The sequence below is a fragment of the Tursiops truncatus genome, chromosome 1 (genome assembly GCF_011762595.2).
Source record: "Tursiops truncatus isolate mTurTru1 chromosome 1, mTurTru1.mat.Y, whole genome shotgun sequence".
Taxonomy (NCBI): domain Eukaryota; kingdom Metazoa; phylum Chordata; class Mammalia; order Artiodactyla; family Delphinidae; genus Tursiops; species Tursiops truncatus.
The window spans coordinates 170,478,037-170,503,088 of NC_047034.1; the positions used below are offsets into that span (position 1 = coordinate 170,478,037).

Sequence of the window (25,052 nt, forward strand, 5' to 3'; positions counted from 1 at the left end):
GACTGTTCGTTGAGCCCCTCCCCTGGCAGGAGAGGGAAAAGTGCCCTGCCTCATCACACCACCACCACCGCCCCCCGCAAACTTCTGTAAGGCTGCTTCTTCATTTTTATGTCTGCTTAGGCACTTGTCCTATTAAAGAAATAATTTAATTAACTCCAAGAAATGCAATTAATTTTAATTGTTCATAACAATTCATTGTTTAATACTCTATTAATAATTATAAAAAATCCTAATGCCCAGTTGCTGTCCTATAATAGGATAATTAAACACTTGTACAGGAGACACTTCATTTTCAAGTGCTTTGACATAATTTCAGTCTTTGGAGCAAAGCTTCCTTGACTCAACCAGCAGTGTGCTCATGTGGAGGTTCCCAGCGGTGGTGACTTCTTCGTTCTTTAAATTTTTTACCTTGGGGAAGGATGGGGTGGCCCAGAAGTTGGCAAAGAGCTTTACAGCAGGAAGAGTGCTGCTGCATCAGAAGTGGGGAAAAACCTGGGGAGGTACCCTGTGTCCTCCCCTAAGCCAGGGCAGGCCTATCCTGACCTGGTCACACAGCATCTCTGTGACTTTGGACAAGCAGATTAATTAGGCAATCAATTAACACACATTACTGAGCAGGTACCATGTCCATTGCCTCCCATAATTCTTGATGGTGGGGCCATGTTAGATCAAGACAGACAAAATGATGCTCTGGTGGATGGATGGACAGGGAGATGGATGGATGGATGGAGGGATAGATGGATATATGGATGTATGAATGGATGGACAGGGGGATGGATGGATGGATGGATGGATGAACAAATAAATGAATAAGTAAGTTCAGTGCTCTGAAGATAACATAACAGGATATGATCAAGTAAAAACTAGCAGGGAGGATGATTTTTAGCTAGACTGGTCAGAAAAGGCTTTCTGAGGAGATGACTTTTGCCCTGAGATCTGTATTTTGACAGAGGGTTAGTCTTATAGAGACCTGGGGAAAAGTATTCCAGGCAGAGAGAAGGTCGAGTGCAAAGACCCTGGGTTGGGGATAAGCCTGGAATTTTTGAGAGACATAAAGATGGATGAAGTCACCTGGCAGAGACAGTAAGGAGGAGAATAGGGGGTGATGAGGTAGGAGAGGGAGGTGGGAACTGGGTCGTGCAAGACATCGTAGGTCAGGGGTCAGCAAACTTCAGCCCTGGGGATAAATTCAGTCCACTGTCTTTCTTGTAAATAAAGTTTTATTGGAACACAGCTATGTCTGTTCATTTATGAATTGTGGCTGCTTTTGTGAGCTCTTTTGTTCGTTTGTTTGTTTGTTTGGCATGGTTGTGACAGAGACCATATGGTCCACAAAGCCAAAAATATTTACTATCTTGTCTTTTACAGAAAAGTTTGCTGAGTCCTACTGCAGGGATTTTATTCTAACTGCAGTGGAGCCCCTGGAGGGTTCTAAGCAGGGGAATGTCATGATCTAATTTATATTTTTAAACTATGGCCCTGGCAGCTGGGTGGAGATAAGACTGGAGGGGTGGCGGGCAGGGAGCAGCTAGGAGAGGCTTTGCAGCCTAGGCTCAGGCTGATGGAGGTTTACTGCCATGCAGAGGCCGGGTGGAGGGGTGGGAGGCCATTAGGAGGCCCTGAAGCCTTCCAGCGAGAGGTCGTGGGGGCTGGGACAAGGATCAAGGTGGCCAAGAAGGAGAGAAGTCTGAGCTGAGAAGTCTCCAGAAGGTGTGATTGACAAGCTTTTTGATGGAAGGGAATCCATCAGCCCCTATTCTGCAACTGCCAGATAAGTGACTCATATGTGATATTTCCCCAATCTGGGACTTAGTGTCCCCATACTGACAATGGGGAGGTTGGACTATATCTCTGAGAGCCCTTTCAACTTGGCCTTCCTGGGCCCCTTGGTCTACCTGGGAAGCTGAGTCTGGAGCAATCATTCCAACCCTTATTCCAACCCTTAATCCAACGGTGCTTCCCACGGCCTCCCACCTGCTGCAGGAGCCCAAGGACGGGGAGGAACAGGTGTGGCTGGCCGGGAGTGGGGGCCTCCTGGGGGAGCTAGGCCGGAGCTGACCTCAGAGGACCAGCCAGACTTGGCTAGGCAGAGGAGAAGGAGGGGGGCACCGTGGGAACCAGAAGAAGGGCTGTAGGCTCAGGCCAGGGGTTCAGTCCAATTTCTTGGAGTAAAGGAAGGAGATAAATATCAGAGCTCCACCTGGGCTTCTCAACTCCAAAGACATCCCAGGAGCAGTAACTCATTCTTTCCAGAACACCGGTTGGGAATCTACCGTGGACACAGCAGTAAATAAAACAGACACAAATCCCTGCCCTTGTGGAACCTTAAATTCCACAAAAATCCATGGAATACCTACGTGTGCCAGGAGCCACAGCAGTGAACGAGATAGACTCCACTTCACGGAACTTCCATGCTCACAGGGAAACCACTGTCCCTCATCAAAATCCCCTGCCTAATGCCTGAGTGGTAGAACATGGTCCAAGGAGTCCTATGGTCCCTCTTACCTGAGCTGAAGGGCCCTTGGAAGACATCTGGTCCAACGGCCCCAGTATACAGGTTGAGAAACTGAAGCCCAGACCCAATAAGGCACTTTATCATGTTCACAGGGGCAAAGACAGAACTTGAATGTGGACCTGCCCGTGCCAGAAATGTCCCCACGCTTCCTCAGTCGAGCATCTAGCATTTCATCTGAGAGTCCAGGAGCCCCTGGTAGAGGGAGATCTGTGAGCCTGGAACATTCCATAAGGAGGCAAAGTAGCACCTCGTCCCAAGCCTGCCGCCCACCCAGCACAGTTGCCTCTGCTGTCCAGAGCAGCTCACCATTCATCCCCGGCTGTCTATCACATGTGCCGGGGCCCTGGCTGGGGTGGAAAGTGCTCCACATTTTCCAGGCCCTTGGGGAGACCATTTGTCATTGGAGACCAACAGTGGCCTAAAGAGCCCCCAAATAAGCTGGTTTCCAGGCCTCTTGTGCCCCCCATTCCTAGACAGACCATGCCCTCCCACCCCACAGACCCAAGCCAGCCTGTCCAGGCTGGCTATGGGACAGGCCTTAAACTGGGGGCCAGGAGAGGGCTGAGGAAGGGCTGAGGAAGGGACAGCTGGATGACGTGGGTCCACTCAACACGGGGCTGCCTGATCTGGGGAGGTCAGCAGAGCCATGCCTCTAGGGGGCTAGTCTGGCTGGAGTTTGGAGGGATAAAGGGGGCTGGGCCGAGGACTTGTTTCTAAGAGCCAATTGTCCCTGTGTGTGGAAGCACAGACATCCAGATATGGGGGTGGGGGGCGTGCAAGCAGACAGAGACATTGTCCTTAGATACCCAGAGAGAGACATGGCATCCGACACAGAGACATAGAGAAGGGCACTGTAACACGCACACACACACACACACACACACAACCACAGCCAGCTTCCCTGGCATTCTCCCCCCACCTGTCCATCCCATGCTCTGAAGGGAATGGTGGATTTGCACCCTTGAAAGGGACCAGGGTGGAGAGGTCCCCAGGGCCTCTCACCACATCCCTGCCCTTGTTGAGAACCTGGACCCTGCCCCTTTCAAAGTGGAGAGCAGGTTTGAAGGGTGGGGCTCCTCTGCAGTCGGCCTCCTGACCCCTTTGCCTCCTCCACCTGCAGGCAGCATCTGGACCCGGGGAGGGAATTGGGGGTGTAGGGTGCAGGGCAGGGGACTGGCTCATAGAGGAAGAACTAATGACCCCCATGGTCCCCTAGGCCCAGAATGTGGCCCACTCTCACCCTGACCCAGAGGCCACCTGGTGGAAGCAGGGCTGAGAGAATCAAGGGGACACAGGACCTGGCATCTCCTAAACATCTACTACATGCCAAGGCCTGCCCCTGCTCTAAGGTACCACCTCCAAGAATCTCCTTAGAAATCCCTCACGTAAGGTGTTCTTCCACATACAAAGGAACCAAACCAGGGATGCAAACGTTTCAGTAGCATGCCCTCCAAAAGGCAATGAAGCCCTTACTACCCCTCTTCTCCTAGTCGTATTCGGTCAATGCACAGTTATTGAGCACCTGCTGTATACCTCATGCACAAGCCAGATGGGGCCCCTGCCCTCCTGGAGTTCCACAAATGCCTGAAGATCCTGCTCTTTCCTGTGGACGCAGGGGCAGTGAGGGGAGGCTGAGCCCTGAGGAGACCTGGGGAGAGTGTCCCCTGCTGGGGGGCAGTGGAACACATGGACTTGAACCCTCTACCCTGACCTGGTCTTTGGGGTCAGGCACAGCCATCTCAGAGGAGGGCAAGGGGCGGACCCCATGCTGCCTCAGAAGACAATATAGGGGATGCCATCTGCCCCCGCCACCCCCAGCTTGGGCTGGGCATCCCCTGCCTACCGACCCCAGCAGGAGCTGCAGATACAAGGGCCCAACATCTTCCTAATTTCCACATAGAAGCAAGTACCGCGGCTGCATCCCCACCCTAAGCATTTAAATCTACTATTTACTTGAAGGAATTACACACTGCTGGCTGCTTTTAAAATTGAGAAAAGACCCTCGCACAGAACTGTTTCCTTTCCTCAAGTGGCATCACTTTCTGCAGAGAATCTGTCCAATCTTCTAATTGCACCATCTGTGCTGGGGAGGGCTGCGGCTCCGCTCTGCTCATCCTCTTCCCTCCAATTTGGATTTTAATTCTGCATCCCCACCTGCAGGGCTCCTGCTGGGCGGCCCTCCCACTCTAACCCCACAGCTGCCAGGGCCCACTGCCTTTGGCCCTGGCTAGACACCTCGTCTCTTGGACTCTCCTCATTTTAATGTACACAGTGTTAACCCCTCGGCCCCTGCCCTGCAGGGTCCTCCAGCCCTGGATTTGGGGTCAGCAACATTTCTTTTAAATTCTGCCCCTTGCAGAATCTTCTGGAAGCCAAGCCCAGGGACCTTTTGCTGTCCTATAAGCAAGAGTTTAGCAAGGCTTTGACTCCAGAAACCCAGCTCCTCTTTGTTCTCTCCACGTTACCTTCTGGGCCTCGTGGACCAAAACAGCCCTGGGTTCTGAGCCTGGCTCCTCCCTTCCTGGCTGCGCGACATGGGGGAAGCTGCCTAACCTCTCTGAACTTGTCTTTCTCCATAATATAAACAACACATTCCATCTTCTTCTATTCTCCCAACCACCTTTCTTGCTTGGGGTTCTCCCCACCAAAGCAGACAAGGATTTGGGTGGTCAATTATGAAGGAGGTGACCCCGGGAAGCCATGTGCCCAGCAAGGGAGTTGGAAGGGAGAGGAGTGGGCGAGGGAGGCGATGAAGGTGAGCCCTGAGCACTTACCACGATGGACCCAAGGGACTCTCTGAGAGACTACATGGAGAACAGCTCAGGGCTGCCACCCCCAAGGGATGGGCGAGGAAGCTAGGCTAGTCCATCAGCCCCCAAACCTTCCTAGAAAACCGACTCCCAGGCACATTGGGCCCAACCCGGGTGAGGGCTGCCATGTCCTGGGGAGCATCTGCTCACAACCCCAGGGAGGTATATATACACGCACCCGCCTCACCACCCTGCCAGGTGGTGGCTAGCGCAGCAGTGAGCACACAGTAGGTGATCAGCTGCCCTGTTGCCCACCAGGTAAATGGGCTCATTTAAAATTCTGATCTCATTAAGATTAGGACAGGGGCTTCCCTGGCCGTCCAGTGGTTAAGAATCCACGCTTCCACTGCAGGGGGTACAGATTCGATCCCTGGTCGGGGAACTAAGAGCCCACATGCCGCGTGTGGTGCGACCAAAAATTTTTAAAAAGATTAGGACAAAGGGAAATGCCTGTGAGCTTCAGGCTGGGTATTGTGTCCCGGGCCACTAGGCCACTCTCCTCCACATGGGTTGAAGCCACGCCAGCCAAGGGAAGCTGAGACCAGGGCCCCAGCCCCTGAGGAAGTCAGTCTCCAACTCCTTCTCCCTTGGCTAGACTGGCTTCCTCTGCCTGGCTGCCCAGCTGCCCACCTGCCTCCTGCTCTCCCATCGCTAGTCTGATCATTCTCGCCCATAGTGCAGCCTACTGGGACGGCTGGTCCTCCCCTGGGTGAAGCTCCACTTTCCGCGCCCCCAGACCAACCCCGCTCACAGCTGGGCCTCCTCTCCCTGCTGGGCAACCTCAGGGACCCTGCATGGCCTCCACCTGGGCAGGGAGGTGGTCAGCATCTCACTGACACCTCACCTCCCTGCTTCTTCCTGTTTCAATGTTCACACCCACCTCCCCTGGCCCTTGAGGTCTTGCTTGGGGTGTGAGCATCTGTGTTCCAGCTCCTGACTCATCCAGTGTAGAAGAGGACCCAAGGAGAGCGGGACAACCTGGCTCATGCCACTCTGACCAGGGACTTGCCTTTGCCACCTGCATCAAACAGATGGACAGAGCTCTGTGGTCCCTGTTACCTGGACCCTTTGAGATGTCCCAATGTCTTGATCAAATCCTACAGGCTAGACTGTGGACCTCTTGCACTGACTGATCAGAGGGAGTGGAAAGATCACCCAAACATATTCTTACTGAGTATCAGCTTCGGGCCAGGTACCACTGTCAGTGCTGCGGTCACAGTGAACAAAAGCGACCAAGTCCCACAGAGTTAATGTGCTATAAGGTCAGTGGAGGAAGGGTGTGCGGCACAGAGACAGACAATAAGCAAACAAACAAATGAATCATTTCAGGGCCTGATAAGTACTCTTTAGGGGTAAAAAGAGCAGGGTGATTTGACAGCGTGACCAGTTGGGGAGGAGGACATGCACGACAAGGGGAAATATTTGAGTTCATTATATGAGGCAGGGATCTGGGGACAGGAGATTTAGGCAGAGGAAGCGGGAACAGCACATGCAAAGGTCCTGGGGTGGGAACACTTGAGGTATGTTCGAGGGCAACTGGATGTTAAAATGGAACTATTTGGGTCTCCCTTTCAGATAAGGTTCAAAAACAATACATGATAGATGCCAGGCACACCTGTGTTCTGAGATGAGGCATGAGCCACCCAAGCGGGATTTCAAAGGATGTGGTGAGAGCTGGCCCTGCCACCCTGCACTCCCACCTCCAGCTTAGAACATGTTGGAAAGGCCAGGAGGGGATCTGGGGCAGTGTTGTTGGAGTTCTGAGAGCTCCCCCCTAAGAGAAGTTGGGCTGCTAGCACTTCCCTGAAGCCCGGGGAGGGGGGGTCTTCAGCAAGACCACTTGGAGAGTTAGATATGAGACCCCTACGTGCCTGGGCAGCGGGGGCACAACAATGACAGTGACTCAGGAAAAGTTAGGATGATAATGTGGGGGAGGGGAGGGGACACCTAAAGCCTAGTGTTGGTTACGCACAGTGTCTCCCAGAGACCGAAGATGTGGGTCATGGTGGGGGGAGGGAGATGATCAGAAAGGTCCCTGGAGGGGCAAGGAGGCCTCAGCACGAAGGAGTCAGAGACCATGAAGGAGGTGGAGGATGGCGAGAATCCCACGGAAGGCCAAAGGAGCTGCAGGTGGGGTAATTGGGTTAAATGAGGTCATTTAATCCTCCATCCAGTTGAACTGGCGTCTTTACTAGAAGAGGAGATCAGGACACAGAAAGACACCAGGGCCATGTGCAGAGGAGAGACAGTGTGAGGCTCAGAGAAGGTACCACCTGCAAGCCAGGGAGAAGCCTCAGAGGACACCAGCCCTGCTGGCGCCTGACCTGGGACTCCCAGCCTCCAGAACCCGTGAGGGAATACACGTCTGTTGTTTAAGCACCCCCAGGCTGTGGTATTTTGTCATGCAGCCTGAGCAAACTAATACACTCCACCAAATCAAAGGAAGGACTAAACAAGGGACAAAGTGGGGCAGGGGGCGAAGGTACCTCAACTCTAACCTGGCTTTGCCAAGGTGGAGGCACAGACCTGGGGAAGCTCCACTACCTTTGCTATAAAGCACAGTCCTCAGCCAGACATTCAAGACCCCCAGGTGGGCTCCTATCACCCACCAACCCTCCCGGGCCAGCTTTGCCCTTGACAGAACCGCCAGCCAGACTTTTAACTCCTGGGCTGTCCTCTGCACCTTTGCACAGGCCATTCCCTTCCCCAAATGCCCTCCTTTGTCTAACCCCAACCTCTTCTCTCGGGCTGAGCCCAACAGCACCTCCTCCAGGAAGCCTTCCTGGGCTCTCCCCTGTGCCTCCACGGGGCTCTGGGCTTCCCTAGTGTGGTGATCAGTTTCCCAGTGGCTTTCTCTGCTGGACTGTGAGATTCTAAAGAACCGAGACCGCCTGTGCCATGACCACCTGCTTTCTCAAGGGTCTGACAGGGTGCCTGGAACTTGGATACATAGAAGGATGCCTAGAAGGAAGTAGGTTGGGGGGGGCTGGAACCATCCTCCCAAAAATGCATGCTCACTGGAGCAGAGCATCACTGACTGTCAGAGCCGCCAGGGGCTTTGGAGACCACCTGCTCCAACCTCCTCATCTGCACTTGGGGAAGCCGAGGCCCAGACAGAGGAAGCTGCTGGTTCAAGGTCACAAGACTCAGCCCCGATGGCTCCCAGAACTCCTGTCTCCCAGCCCAGTGCTCCTTGCAGAGTATCACGGTTTCTCCAACCCCTCTCGGCCCCCTTGACAAGGGGAGTTTAATTATTTACGACAGCGCTTTACAGCTGCGGGTGAACCCACCAGAACATATTTTGTAAAAGTAATGAAGGCTCAGTAATGCGAGACCTCGCTACAGTTCCCGTCACTAAATCTTGGCCCAGGAGTCGGGCAGACTACGTTGGCATTTTTTTTCCTTTTCTCTCTTTCAGAGAATTACAGGGTTTGCAGATTAGGGGTGGTTGCGACACAAGGCGTATCCAAGGCATTTTTTCTCATTTGGGGGGAACGAAGCAGGTGTCGTGGAACTGAGTCTGAGTCTCTCGAGTGGGCATGAGTGGCGCGTCATCTCCAGGCCCCCCAAGGACACCCCCTTTGAGGTGTCACACAGAGGGGAGGGCAGGATGCTGCCACGAAGCCCCCACTGAGCCTCCAGCCCTGGGAGGGTGGAAGAGACACAGCAACAGCAGGCCTGGGGAGAGAGGGCAGGCCTGGGAGTCAGCGTCTCTGTTCTGCCTCCCTGGGCCTCAGTTTCCCCATCTGTAAATCAGGGAGCTGAAAGAGACTTTGCTGCTCCTATTTTTTTCTACAAGATTCCAGTCTTTTTCTTAAGCAGTCAATGGGTTGATTCCAAGAAGGCGCCTGTGCTGTGGCCTTCCCATAGGCTCTCAGTGCCTCCCAGGCAGACATTCACTCCAGTCTGCCAATGAGACAGAGAAATGTCAAGTGACTTCTCCAAGGTCAAAGCACTGGAGAGCAACGGAGTCAGGATTCGAACCCAGGCCTTCTGGCTCCAGGAAACACGCCTTTAACCACCACCCTACAAGCTTTGCACTGCATATTTTCAGCGGGCCAGGTACTGTGATGGGCACCTTGCCTGCTATGACTCATGCTGTCCTCCCAGTGATGACAAGGCGGTTTCTCATCCTCATTTATAAACGAGAATGCCGAGGCTCACAGCAAACCCAGACTTGGAACCTGGGTCTCCCACCTCATGACACAGCCTCAGATCTCTCCACTCAACTATGCTATTGCCCCAGGACTGCGAGCTAGGTTTCCTGGACTCCAGTAGCCACAGTCACGTTGAGCCTCCTATGAATATCTGAGAATAAAGGCATTGCCCCCCACTCATTGCCTGCAAGGGCAGGGGCACAGATTGAGCTGGGCAGAGGACGGAAGAGGGAAGGACCAGCAGAGGACATGGGGGCGGAGAGGTGGGGGAAGGCAGTGAGAATATTTAGTTGGAGGATGTGCCTGGAACATTCCAGCATTTGGGAGGAAGGTTGACAGAGCCTTTGACGATGAGATGGGGGATGGCAAGCTCAGATGGTGAGACCGAGGGTCTAGACAGTGAGTCCCTCATGGACAGGAGCTATTCATCTGTGAATCTTCGGGGCCTAAGACATAGTAGGTGCTCAATAAATGGAAATGGGGGTGGTTGAAGAAGATGACCCGATTTGGACCTTGTTCTGCTACTAATAAGTGGACAACCTTGAGTGTATCCTGTCACCTCTCTGGGCTTCTTCTTTATCTCTATAATCAGCCCCATCTCTCCCCAGGATGGAAAGGGCTATGAGGGAGCTACCTAAATACATAATCCTGGAGATGAGAGGCTTTCAAACCTCTTCAAAAGTCAGTTCAATAAACGTACCCACAAGACCACGCCAATATTTAACTCAATGCCAGAAAATTCTGTGACCAGCTCATCTAAATCCATCCTGCTGGTATTTGGAGCTACATAATTTGCTTGGTCCTCAGGGGAGAAGGAAGAGCTGGCTGCCCATTCTCTGTGTAGACTATAGACCTACTCTCAAGGAAGGATGATCCAATCTTTCATTCACTCAACAAACATTTATTGAGTAGGTACTGTGTGCTGGCACTGTTCTAGGCACCTGGAATACAGCAGTGAACAAATTATGAAGTCCTGCCTTCGTGCAGGTTACATTCTAGTGGAGAGACAAATTTATATTTTAAAAAATAAAGCAGGGAGAGGAAAAAGAGGGGGTGTGGAGGCTGCTACTTTTTCAGGTGGGGTGTGGTGGTCAGGGAAGTCCCCTTTAGTAAGGTAGTCAAGAAGAAAGAGAATGAGCTGGCAGATGTGCGGGGAAGACGCTCCAGGCAGAGGGAACAGCAAGGGCAAAGGCCTGGGTCAGAGCACACCTGGCAAGATCGAGGGCCGCTGGGGAGGCCAGTGGGGGTGGAGGGCAGGGAGAGGGAGAGGAGGAGAGGTCAGAGTGTAGCAGGAGCCACACCCAGCTGGGCTTGCGGGACAGCGGGAACTTTGGCTATTACTCTGAGTGAGATGCGAGCCAATGGCGAGCTGTTAAGCAGGGAGGCCTTTCCAAGTAGAGTGTGATGTGACCTCACCTTTAACAGGCTCACCGCGGCCACCACATGCGCGGAGAATAACCTGCCTGGGGGGCAAAGCTGGAAGCACTCGGGCAGGTGGGAGCTCCTCACCGAAACCCAGGTGAGAGAGGATGGCCTGCCACAGCTGCTTTAGAGTGGGCGAGAAGTGGCTGTTTCTGGACATACTTTGGAGGCAGAGACAACAGCAAGATGATTTATTGCTAATCCAACTTATCCAAGGTGAATCTGACTTTCAAGGTCTTGGCCACCAGGTCAACAGTTTTGCTTAGATGTGCCCTTGGCTGACATTGACATTCTCTTTCTTCACTCTAATCCCCCAGAAGCTAGAAGAAAAGAGGCTTTTCACATTAAAACTGTTAACCACCTCAGGGCAGGTGGGTGCAAGGCCAGCTCCGCTGAGGCTGGTCTAAGATGTGCTAGGCGAGACTTGAGGGAGTCAGCCTTCCGAAGGTGTCCATCCACACCTGGAAAGCAAACTCGGCCCCATGGCATGGCCAATGACCCCAGAACAACAACGTGGCTGTTACTGCCAATGAGCGCCCCCATCAGAGCAGCTACAAAGAAGTGTAATAATAATTATCACCATCACAATCACAACGACAATAAGAGCACCCGACATTCATTGCACATTTACTATATGCCAGGCACCGCACTAAGCATTTTGCTTGCAGTAGCCCACATAACCCTCTGTACACCATGAGGTAGGTACTGTTATAATCCCCATTTTACAGATGAGGAGTGTGAAGTTCAGCCTAAGGTCACACTGATAGGAATAGAGTAGGATCATTAAATAGTTAGTTATAATGCCACTAGGGGATTAAAGACAGAAAGGGGATTTTAAGGGAGTTTGGGAGACCGTTGTAAACTAATGACCACTCAAGAAAAGAGTCCAGTAACCTAGCAACAAGCTACACTACCTAGAAGGAAGACCAGGTGCATTCAGGCACCAGGCACACTCAAGCCACAAACCCTGATGGTTAAAACACAGGACAATAGCTATGGAGTCTGAATCTTGTTACACGAAGTCCGGGAGTTATTTGTCCTTGAAGAATAGCACTTCTGCATGTAGCCTAGACAGAAATATAGGTGGAAGGGGAAACAACTAGGTGACAGGGGACATCATACCAAAACCTGAGATGGATTATCATATTTTAGTATATATCACCACCCTTCTGCTAGTATACATACGATTTAACTAGCCATGACAGTCCCGGTTAGACATATAGGGTCAAAGACGGAACTAATGATGTAAGGCTTGACGTCTGCCCAAGAATGAGGAAGAAGGTGGTCTTCTCCCCTCCCCACTTTTTCTTTGATTATAAAAACGTACCCCCCTTCATTCTCGGGGCTGCGCTCCCTTGCCTGCTCACTTGAATCTCTCACAAGCGTCCTATGCGAATAAACTCACTCTTACCTATCGCTTTGCCTCACGCTGAATTCTTTCTGTGACAAAAGAACCTGAGCTTCAGCAAGTCCTGACATCCGGTGAGTGGTTTCAATGAAAAAACTGTGGGTTCAAGTCCCCTCCTAAGTCAGGGACCAATGGGTTCAAGTCCCAATCTGAGTTTTGGCTGGGTTCAAGTCCCAGCCGAGCTGGAGTGCAGTGTTAACACCCATAGAAAATGACGGTACCAGGGCTGAACCTCAGGTCTCTCTAACTGCTCTTTTAGCCCTTACAGCTCCTTGCTGATTGGCTCTCACTCACTGGAAGGCCCCTCCCAGGGCTCACCACCCAGACTCATCATCTCATCATCATTGGCCCCTTGGCCCCACCGTCCCACCCCTCTCTTCTGAGGCAGGGCCAGCCCTCAACACGCACCCCTCCATCCACACGCCCCCACTGATTCCCTGCAGCTAAGGCTCCACCAATTGACCATTTCCTACCTGCAGTGAGACCACCTGAACTCCAGATAGGGGGGGCCAGGCGGGTTAGAAACAGGTTCTAATTTTAGAGATGAAAGCCAAGTTGGTTGCTTATTGCAAAGATTACAAACTAATACCTTAGCAAGGCCCTCAGGGAACATTTTTAATGAATATGTAATGACTAAGGCGTTAGATAAAATGGCACGACCATGGGGGACTTTTTTCCCCAAAACTTGCTTACTTGGCCTCCATCTGATGGGCCAGGCACCTCGCTAAGTGCACACTCACATGAAACCCTATAGTACAGACAGGATTGATGACTCATCAGAACCATTTTACAGATAAGGCAATTGAGGCTCAGGAAGGTTAAGCAAGCTGCCTAGGGTAGCACCGCTAGCAGGGGATAGGAGGGGCGAAGCGGCATTGCCTGCACAGCCCACTCTCACAAGGGCTGTCAAGCTGGCTGGGTGAGGGGATGAGTCAGCAGGTTAAACATCACACCTGCAATTTTGCTCTATTTACTTTCAATGCACCCATTCTTTTCTCTATAAATCACAGTGTCCTGCCCTTGTCAGAATCATCAAAGGCCCAATTAACCCTGAATACTGTGGCCCCTTCTTTGCAAACTTCCCCCAAACCCACCGCTTTTCAGACTGGGAAAATTACAAAGCTGGTAGAAAACCAGCCCAGCAAGCAAGCATTTGTTCTATAGCGACCCTGTGGGGGGAGGGGGAGAAACCCACATGCGTAAGAAAACCACACACAGCAGCTAAATTCTGACTGCCAAGCCTTTATTAGTGGTGATGAAAGGCAGCAAAAACAGCCAGGGCTTTCTACTCCCAGGCGGGGGCTGCAGTCCCAGGAATTAGTCATGTTTTGACTGGTGGAGTTATGGAATTTATAATGGAGGCCCCAGAGAAATTAAACGCGGATTACGGCCAACTCCCTCCCCCAGCCGGTCTCCAGCAGGAAGTGCCGCTGGGCTCCCTACCCCCTCCAGGAGCCTGGTTTGCCGGCCTGGAGTCCTGTCTCAAGATGGTGACCCCTACAGTGCAGGGTTACAGAGGAGGTGACTCTGGCTACCCTGTCCACCCCTCATGGAATCCTGGACAGTGGGGATCAGGTCTGTCCTCTGTGTCCTGGGCCGCACCAACCACCCAACTGGGGTTCAGTAAGACTCAGAATGAATCTGTGTCTTCAACCCCACCAGTGTTCTTGGGTTAAGCATCGCTCTCTCCCTGGAGGGAGCTAATAGTTGAGGGGTTAGCCACAGAACTGGGGTTCAGGAGAAGTGGCCTGAATTTAGGCAAAGAGTTCCAATGAATTCTGCCTTAATTAAGGAAAAGAGTTGGACCCACCTCTCACACTCTGATTTTAGGGCTGCTTTAAAACTCCAAAGATCCCTGAGAGTGGTTGTATATCAAGGTCATAACACCTTAGTGGAAAAGTTCATCAAAAGGACAGGATGAAGAGGAAAGTTTGCCAGCAGTACCTGGGCTTTGTGATGCCTATATGTAGTTGGTTGCTCTTAGAGCCTTTGATCCTGGCTTTTTGTTACAGATGAGTGACTCAGGCAGAAAATTAACCATTAATGAGCACCTACTATGTCCCAGGCACTGTACTAAGCCACTTTAGAAACATTCTTCAGTCTCAGAGTAGATGCCTAATAAGTATTCGTTGAATGAATCAATGACTTAAAGCCCCATATCTGTGAGGTAGGTACTGTTATACTGTTATCACCTCTTTATAGTTGAGGCAACAGAACCAAAAAGAGGGACTCTCCTTTGCCCCAGGGAACACAGCATCCAAGTGGGGATCAGAGATTCAAGCCCAAGTCTGTCTGACTCTGACATCAGAGCTCTTAGGAAAGGACAGCCACGGTTCCTTCTTTCTCAGCAGGGGTTGACTTCTTGGAAGAGGAGATCACGAATGAGGCTGGAAAGAAGCGAAAAGCAAGGGAGCTGTTCCGAGACTTGCAGTGCTGAAAAAGTACATGGAGCCAAGCTCTGATGTCCCAACCGGGACGGGGCATGTCTGGCTCTCAGCCTGAATTCATCTCACTCTCTCACTTTGGAGGTGACTCTCCCCAAGCCCCACACTGGTGGCTGTCTCTCCTGCCGTCATCCAGGATGATGTGCTCCGAAATTGACAACAACCAGACATCAGCTTGCCGACAGGAAGATCTGTTGGTCCCTCGAAGGCACCACAACTCCAAGTATCGCCGATACCAAATTCCCAATCTAAAGCATCAGAGAGAAACAAGGTCCTGGACAACACAAAACCTGTTTCTCCTAGAGTCTAATGGAATGCATGTTTTCATAATTTATAGTATTGCTCTGGTCAGATCTTCTCTGGACCATTGTCCAGGCTATACCCAGAGCTCTAATTCTTCAAGCGATGTCATGACTCTGCTTCCAATTCTGACAGTTCTGCCCATCACCCTCAGGAGGACGTCTTCACTCCTTGGTGTGACACTCAATGTCCTTCAAGAGCTGGCCCTACCAACCTCCACCTTCATCTTTCCTGACTCCCTACTACCCTCATTCTCCAGCCATTCTAAGTGTTCCATGTATTTAACCCCACACCAGGTCGTCAAAAGCAGCCATCAGGTTGCTAGCAGGGACAACCATTCCAAACAAAAGGAAGAGCATGTGCTAAGTCCTACTCCTCTGGCAAGAGTCATCTCAGGCATCACTTCCTACAGTAGACCCCTCTGGCTGACTGCCTCTCCCTGTAGCCAGCCACTCTCCATCCCTGTGATACCTTTGTGTATAGAATGTGATTCTGCCCCATCACCAAATTACCCTACAACGCCTTCCCCTGGAAAGTTAACACTTTTTGATGTTTTGTATCACCAGCACCTACCTGCATGTGATCAAGTAAAAATAAACAGAAAAGCCAGGTTTTTTGCCTGAGGACTTTATCAATAGAGGCTGGTGTATACAGATGTAATAACAGCTAATCCTTATTTGTCTGGCACTTGCTAAGTGTTTTACATACATTAACTCATCAAAACCATCTGGTAATCATCAAAACCACCCTGAGGGAGGTGTCTTTATTGGGCCCATTTTACAGATGGGAAGACTGAGGTACAGGAGGTTAAGTAACTTCCTTCAAGGCAACAGAGCTAGAAAGCAGCACAGCAAGAATGATAATCCGCACAGTCTGGCTTCAGAGTATGAGCCTTTGTCCATTTCAGCATCTGCCTCTCCAGGGAAAGGGGACACAGAGGTGGGAAAGACACTGAGTCTCTTCTAGAGCCAGGAGGGTACTCAGCATTAACGCTGACTTTGTTCTCTGTATCAGCAGAACCTAAAGCTTCTATCAGGGTTATCTAAGGAAACTTGGGCATCCAAACCCTCCCCAAACCCAAATACAAGGGTGCCAAGCCCCAGCAGAAACTGGCAATAGAAACTGGCAGGACTGTACCCTCACAGCTGTGAATGGCCCGCCTGGCGGGCCTTCCCTTTGTCCCCTCTGCCAGCTCCACCCAGCCCCTTCCCCAGCTGCCAAGACCCTGCCTCCCACCCCCCTGCACCTGGTTGCCCTTGGCAGGCAGCCCCGGACCCCTCGTGGAGGATAAGCTTCCCCCAGCTCAGAGCAGCTGCCAGACAATGCCAGAGCCAACAGGCATCTTCTGGGCACCACTCACTGCCCTGCCAGGCCTGGCGTGCCAGCAGTTCCATGTTAGGTTGATGGCCCTGCACAGCCCCACGGAGCTACTATTTTTAACTTAATTGGAGAGTCGAAGGAGAGAGATGGTACCCAGCGAGGGAGTTTTAAAAGCTTTCGAGGTGGGGGAGGGGGAAGAAAGTGAAGAAAAGTTCGTAATTATACACCAGGCAGCCAGATTTGATGCTTGAACAGAAAGGTTAAATGTTACATTTGGAATAAAATGAGAAAAAAAGTTCTGATGACAGTTGCCCAGAGCTAAATAAGGGGGAAAAAAAAGTACCCCTTGCCCATCTCTTCTCCATCTCCCTCTTTTCTCTCATACTCATTTCCGTGTTTCCCCACTTCTGCTTTTTAAGGCTCAAGAGTACACAAATAAACCGATTTGGAGCACAAAGATTACTGTTTGGTATGTCAACACCTTGACTGCAATTCAAAAGCAGCTTTCACTCAAGCCTGGAAAAATCACACATCTGCATCTCTCAGGCCAAGGGGTCCAACAAGGCCCAGAAAACTGGGAAGTGGTCTGGAACTGTGCATAACACCTTGGGCCTTAGTATGGATAAACCTAGGTTCAAATCCCTCCTCTGCCAAGGGACAGATGCTGTGGGTTAACTCACCCAATGCCCATCTGCCTCCTGTTTCTTTCAGCTGCTTCTAAGTAATGAGACATAAGCAGAAGTCAGCTGGATGAGGCTTTCCCATAAACAGATACATGGCACACTCCCTTCAACCTGCCTTTTCCTGCAAGAAATGTGGGTGTGATGCCAGGAGCTACTGCAGCTATTTTGTGAAATGAGGCAACAAACTAAAATTGGAAAAGAAGAGTCCTTGATGAGGGAGCTATACCACTGGTCCACCGGACTGCCTACTTGTTACCTGAGACAAAAAATCCCAATATGTTTCAGCCACTTTTAATCTAGTTTCCTTCCAGGAATGCTGAATCCATTCCTAATTTGGCAATCCATTATTAGCTTGAGCATGATTGTGAACTTGAGCAGGCGCTTAACATCTCTAAGCTTCAGTTTTCCTATTTGTAAGTGGGGACAAAGATCACTTATTTCACAGTGTGCATGTGAGGATTAAATGCAAGTCCATTTGTAAAGCACTCACCACAATGCCCGACAAGGCACAGTGGCTGCTGTTGCTATTAATACTCCTGATTAGTAAGAGAGAAATATCAAATTATAAAATTTAAAGTACTATCTCTTATTTCAATTAACTTTCTAGCTTTCAAAATGACTTATCTTTTATTTTAGCTCATTCTCAACCCCAAACCTCTGAGAGGAGAAAGTGTTACTCCCTATCGTACACCTGATAGACTCAGAGAAGACTCAGAAGAAGCCCAAGGTAGCTTCGTTACTGACAGGGCTCAAGTCTGACTCCAAATCTCTGGGGCATTCTAGGCCCCACTTCTGCCCCTGGGGACCACTGATGGCTCAATTTCGGGGATAAGGATGTGGTTGAGAGAATACGGTTCATGTGTCAAAGATGAGGTGAGCTTGACTGTGGTCTCCAAATCCCTCCTCCTATTCCTGGAACATCAGGGTTCCCTGGGCGTCCTCTACCCACTATACTTTTGGTTCCCTAATGCTGAGGTGACAGATGGGAACCAAACATTAGGGAAACCAAAAGCCCCTTCCAGAAGCATCCGTATAACAAAGTGGTTGACATCCCAGACTGGATTTGAACCCAACTTCTGCCGCTTACCAGAAAAAAAAATTTGTTAAATAAATAGTAAGTTAGAACTCCTTTCTATGTATTAGTTAAAATAAGCAAAACGCTGCTGTAACAACCCCCAAAGCCCAGTGGCTGAACATAGTAGATTCTTCCTCATGTCCCAGTGCAGTGCAGGTTGGTGGGACTGGGTGAGGCTGGGGAGCGGGCTCTGCTCCACTCAGTCAGTTTGCCTCCTTCCACCTGCTACTCTGCCCCTCCCCCATTAGATCCACTGCATCCCACAGGCTGATGGGGCTATTTTAAGGATCAGGCATCCACTGAACCAGCCAGAATCTATGTGTGGTCAGCCCTACCTAACTCCAAGGACACCGGGAAGTGTGACCTCACAATGTGCTGAGGAGGGAGGGGCACAGTCGCCGATGGTCGCCAGCAATCTCCAGCTCGGTCCACCCCATCCAAAACAGGCATCCCTCCAGCAGCCAGATCACGTGGCCTTGTAACATTTAATTCATTTTAGTCATCATCATCTGAAATCGATTTCCCTACAGGCACACCTCATTTTCTTGTGCTTCACTTTATTGTGCTTCACAAATAATTGTGGGGTTTTTTTGGTGTTTTCTCTTTTTTTTTCAGACTGATTTGTGGCAACCCGGTGTCGAGCAAGTCTATAGGCGCCACTTTTCCAACAGGATTTACTCCCTTCATGTCTCTGTATCACAGTTTGGCAATTCTCGCAATCTTTCAAACTTCTTCATTATTATTAGTATATTTATTATGGTGATCTGTAATCTTTGATGTTACTACTACAATTTGTTGAAGGCTCAGATGAGAGCATCTTTTAGCAATAAAGTATTTTTAAATTAAGGCATGTGTTTTTTTTAGATGTAATGCTATTATACACTTAATAGCCTATAGCCCAGTGTAAACATAATTTTTTTTTTTTTTTTTTTTTGCGGTACGTGGGCCTCTCACTGTTGTGGCCTCTCCCGTTGCGGAGCACAGGCTCAGGACGCGCAGGCTCAGCGGCCACGGCTCACGGGCCCAGCCGCTCCGCGGCATGTGGGATCTTCCCGGACCGGGGCACGAACTCGCGTCCCCTGCATCGGCAGGTGGACTCTCAACCACTGCGCCACCAGGGAAGCCCGTAAACATAACTTTTATATGCACTGGGAAACCAAAAAATTCACGAGGCTCTCTTTTTTGTGATATTCGCTTTATCGCCGTGATCTGGAACTGAACTCTCAGCATCGCCCAGGTCTGCCTGTATCTATCGCCTGCGCCCTCACAGCAGATGACAATCTCCTGAAACCAGAAACTTCATGTATCTCTTTACCTAGTGCCTAGCATAATACCAGGCACATAGCAGTTCTCCAATATTTACTGAATAAATATTACACTAATAGGCACGCAAACTTCAGCAGAGTATTGGGACATGCGGGATGAATGGGGAGAACGTGGCGACGGAAGAAGGATGCTCCAGGCCTTCATCCATTCTGCTCAGTGGGAACCACTGTTCACAGGTCTCCAAAGTCCTCAGGGGCTTCCCTGGCCCCGCCCTGGCACTCACATACTCACGTTCCCTGGGTCCCCCCAAAGGGACTGCCCTCCCTACCCCCATCCATCACAGAAGGCAGCACTTTCAAACAAGTTGTTTATTTGCATATAGAAAACAAGACCCTGGCCAGGGGCCCAAGGGCCGGAAGGGCACTCCAGGCTACCTGCACCAACTCCTCCCCAGTCAATGAGAGGATGGAGGTCTAGAAACGTCAACTATCCCCATCCCCACCCTCCCTATCCCCTACTCAAAATTAATTCTCTCTTGCCCCAGTTAAAACCTACTCAACCAAAAGAATGGGACAACCCAAGGGAGATGCCAGGACAAATAAGTAGCTATTAAGCATGGAGATGGCAGCTGGCCGCTCCCATCCCAGTGACAGACCACCCCCCTGGAAGGTTTCCAGGGATGACACCCTGTCCTCCCATGGGTTGGATCCCACTCCTGAAACAAGATAAAACCCTAGAACCTAAAAAAAAATCCCTCATGACCTTTGAATTCCAAAGCCAGCTAACCCCATCCTGGCCCAGCCCCTTTTGCTGAAATGAATCCACCCATGCCCATCTGATGGGAGCTGGGTTCCGGGAGCCAGCCAGCCCGTCACATCTTGAAACTCTCATCATACTCCTCTCTGGTCATCCACTTAGACTTGTAAGTCGACAGATGAGCCACTACAGACGCTCCCAGCCAGACACTAAAGTTCCTGTTGGAACCCACCCACATGGTGGTCTTGGTGGAGGAGAAATGATCAGCGATCAGCCTGTACAGACGCTTGGTGAAGCCAGGATAGAGGGTGTTGCCCCCGCAGGCCATCAGGTGGGAGACGAGCAGCGGGTGCATGGAGGCGTCGCAGGTCTCGATGGAATCCAGGACGGCCTGGGAGATGCTGGGCCCTTGCAGGTCGAACACCTCAGGGCTGAAGAACATCTCAGGAGCCAGCCGCTGCATGGGGGTCAGCTCCACACGGTTGCCATCCGGGAGCTGATAGGCATTATTCTCATCGGAGCCTCTTGGAAGGCTCTGATAAAAGTCCAGTGACTCCCCCAGATTCTGCGGCACGTAGCACTTGGTCATCTGAGTGGTGGCCACTGTATCCAGCTGAAACAGGTTGTGTCGATTGTAATCTTCCTTAAAAAGGCTCTTGAAGAGATAGGCCGACAGATCCTGGCCTGCAAACTCCAGCATCTTAGCACTGGACCGTAAGGGGCAGCCCAGATGGAAAGGCTGCACGCGGGTCAGGCCGTAGCCTGAATCTACCACCACGCCGGTCAGGAGGCCAGAAGCATACAGGGACATCTCCAGCTGGTCAGCCAGGAAGATGGATGGGACATCCAGTAACTCAAACATAATCTGCAAGAAGGGAGAAGATGGACACTCAGGGTATTTTCCCCAAAGTGTCCCGATCCATTTCTGTTTCCCCCAAGGCCTCACTACACGTCTGCTCACAATGTTGAAGTCGGCACAGACCTGTGTCTTGCAGGGACCAGCTGGCCCCTTGGAGCTTATGCTGGGGGAATAAGGGAAGGGCTCTGGAGGATTAGAAAGAGCCAGATTGGCCCCTGGGAGCTTGCCTGATGATGGCCTTTCAGAGGACCATTTTGGTGGAGGAGTGGGAAGAGACCTCAGCCTGTGAGAAAGGGCGCTGAGATGCTGGGTTATGTGAGCAGTGGGGACACAAGCGGCGGCCATAGTGAAGGGCCAGATTTCCAGCCTGAACGATTTACTTAGAAGAAAGAAGAGATGAGAGAAGAAACAAGTGCTGCATTCCCAAGTTTCTGACACTACGGATGCAGAAAGGCTGTAACATCCCATCCTTCTGTAGCCTTTGGCCACTCACCTGTCTTTGCAGGCCCCGGCAGGTCTGCCTTCTCCCCTCAGTGGAAGGGACCTCGCTCCATTCCCACGCTCAGAATATTGTCCCCTCACCATCCATTCCCCAAATAGAATAGAAGCCAAGGTCCTCTTTTTCAAACAGAAAATCAAACATGACTCCCCCAACCCCACTTAAAGCCCCCCAGGAGCTGCTTATTCACTCAGAGCGGAGGTTGGGAAGCATTTTCTGTAAACGGCTCAGGATGCCAGATGTAGCAAATAAAAATACAAGATGCCCAATTAAATCTGAATTTCAGGGCTTCCCTGGTGGCGCAGTGGTTGGAGTCCGCCTGCCGATGCAGGGGACGCGGGTTCGTGCCCCGGTCCGGGAGGATCCCACGTGCCGCGGAGCGGCTGGGCCCGTGGGCCGTGGCCGCTGGGCCTGCGCGTCCGGAGCCTGTGCTCCGTGGCGGGAGAGGCCACAGCAGTGAGAGGCCCGCGTACTGCAAAAAAAAAAGAAAAAAAAAATCTGAATTTCAGATTGACAACAAATAATGTTTTAGTATATCCCATGCAATATTTGAGACATACTTACACTAAAACGTTATTTGCTGTTGATCTGAATTTCAAATCTATCATGTATTTTATCTAGCGAATCTACAACAGTAAATATTTTAGGCTTTACAAGCTATAGTCCCTGTACAACTATTTAGCTCTGCTGTTGCAGTGTGAAAACAGCCATAGGCTATATGTAAATGAGTGGGCGTGGCTATGTTCCAAGGAAACTTTCTTTATAAAGACAGATGGTGGGCCAGATTTGGCCCACCGGCTATAGCTTGCCAACCCTTGATTTAGAGTAAAATCCAACCACATCCCATAGCCTACCAGGCCTATGAGGTCCAGCCCCTGTAAACCTCACCTTCCTGTCTCCCTCTTGCCACCCTCCCTAGTTTGCTGAGCTCCAGCCTCACTGGGAGAAATCACCTCCTCAAAGAAGCCCTCCCTGTTCACCCTCTTCAAAGGACTCCCCTTCTTCCCCCCAGTCAGTTATCACTCCATTTCATTTTGTTTCCAGAACTGATTACTACCTGAAATTCTTATTTCTTAACTTATTCACGGTCAAGTCTTCTCCCAGAACATAAGCTCTTTGAGGGCCAGAATATGATCTGTGAACATTTATGGAATCCATGAGTATCCAGCGTCCCTCCCACCCCTGGTAACACCCTGTTCACAGAGCATTTTACCTGCTGTGTCTCTTTCTGCCGGAGGAGCCTCTGTGAGCCCCTCTCGCCTAACACAAGTGCCAGGCACACACTAGCTACTCAGTAAGTATTCGTGGGGCGAATTATTTAGAAAGCAGAGTTCCTGATACCCATTCCTATCTGAACACGAAGTGCCAGGCTGTTCCCTGCTCCCTGGTGAGGGCAGCCCTGAGAAGACCTTACCTCCAGGGTCTTCTGACGGTCCGCAGGCTCCTTCAGGGGGAACTCTGTGACCATCACAGGGGAGTTCTCATTCTCCAGCCTGTGTTTCTCTAGGACAAATGACCAGATGTGCTCCACACCCTCCCAGTTGAGGACACGGCCCCGGTGGATGGGGTAGCTAAAGGTGTCGGGACGGCAAAGATCGATGCCTAGGCTCACGCGCCGCCGGGCGTAGCTGGGGCCGGGGTTCTCCCTGCAAGGGATGTAGTTCACGATGCTCGGGAAGACCATCTGGGGCTCATTGAACCCCGAAAAGCCAGCCTTCAGAAAGCCAGAGCCGTGGTCAATGACGATGGTTCTTGCAGCCATGGCAGACACAGAGGTGGGAGAGGTCTGCTAGATTCAGCTCCTCAAGGATGTATAGCAAAGCAGGGCCACCTGTGGGGGGGAAGGATGGGGGTGATTTGTGAACCCATTCTAGGCCACCATTGGCTTCTCCACCCCAGAATCAAACCTCAGGCTCCCCTGAGCCCGTCCCCCTTTCAAGCCTTTGAACAAGCTGTAAACTGCACCTGGAATGTTCTTCCTATCCCAAACTCCCAGTCATCCAGTAGAGCCCACCTGACAGGCCCCACCTGGGAAGTCCTGCCAACCTCCCCGCTACTTCCCACCAAGCTTCTCCCTCTCCATTTGGCACACTCGTCTGTACCAGGTGGGCACTTCTGTCCCCAGAGGCCCACTTACAATTTGCAGACTTGCAAGAAGCTTGTCACATAGGAACTACTGGGTGGACTTTGGCTGCCTGATTGAGGACACGTGGAAGACGAACCATCAGCCTCAGGACCACTGCCCTCAACAATAACAGTGTAAGAGCAGGAGTGGCAGGAGTACTCGTGACTACGACAGCGACAGCTATGGCTACCATCTCAGGAGTACGCACGCTCTCATCTATCTAGTGCTATGAGGAACACTTGAATTTTAGCTTGAACTGTGCAAAATTATCATGCGTGTCCATCAAAAATGATCAAATATCAGCAATTTCATAGGGTTTGACCTCATAAATGGTCTCATTTCATTTTCATCATGATCTATAAGGAGGGTACCATTATTACACTCATGTTATGATAGGGAAACTGAGGCACAGAGAGAGTAAAGTTACCTTCCCAGGGCCACACAACTAACAAAAGCAGGGCCAAGGCTTAAAGCCAAACCAGATTCCAAAGACCACACTCTGAACATCAGGCCAGGCTGATGAGAAGATATGGATTTTGAGTATGTGCTGAGCAGCTAACGTTTTATATACAGGAGGCTATAAGCGGGACATCTAATCATGACTGTGGTCAGTTTCCTTATCTGTAAAGTGGGAGGGGAATAATAACCACATGCTGAAAAGGTAGGTGTGGTCACTGCCTGATTTCCAGACTTTATAAAACTACAGTAGCCAGGACAACGTGGTGTCAGTGAAAGGATAATCACATAGATCCATGGGACAGAGTGGAGAGCCCAGAAATAGATCCACACGAAAAATACCAACCGATCTTTGACAAGGTGTGAAAACAATGACATGGAGGAAGAAGAGTCTTTACAACAAATGGTAGGGAACAACTGCAGATCCGCATGCAAAAAAAAATGTTTAATCCTTACCTCACACTTTGTTAAAAATTATCGCAAAATAGATCATACACCCAAATATCAAACCTAAAACTATAAAACTTTTAAAAGAAAACACAGCAGAAAATCATTGTGATCTCAGATAAGGTAAAGTTTTCTTAGATGTAACATTAATAGCCTGATCCATTAAAAGAACAAACTAAGAAATTGGACTTCATCAAATTTAAGAACTTTTGCTCTTCCAAAGACACTGTTAAGAGAATAAAAAGACAAGCCACAGACTGGGAGAAAATATTTACAAATCATATATCTGATAAAGAACTTGTATCCAAAAAATGTAAAGAGCTCACAAAAGCCAACAATAAGAAAATAACCCAATTTCTTAAATGGGTAAAAGGTTTAAACCCTTCACAAAAGAAGATACAGGAATGGCAAATATACACATGAAAAGATGCTCAATATAATTAGTCATTAGGAAAATGAAAATTAAAACCACAATGAGAGACCACTGTACACCTGTGAGAATGGCTAAAG

General features: G+C 50.4%; 1 protein-coding gene across 1 annotated transcript; it reads right to left on the reverse strand.

Moving 5' to 3' along the window:
* Positions 1-19,918: 19,918 nt before the first annotated feature.
* ACTL8 (actin like 8) lies at positions 19,919-23,422 on the reverse strand. Its single transcript, XM_004330055.3, has 2 exons — positions 22,929-23,422; positions 19,919-21,021 (listed from the first exon to the last, which is right to left on the reverse strand). The coding sequence occupies exons 1-2, from the start codon at positions 23,274-23,276 to the stop codon at positions 20,272-20,274; spliced, it is 1,098 nt and encodes a 365-aa protein (XP_004330103.1). The 5' UTR covers positions 23,277-23,422; the 3' UTR covers positions 19,919-20,271.
* Positions 23,423-25,052: the final 1,630 nt, after the last annotated feature.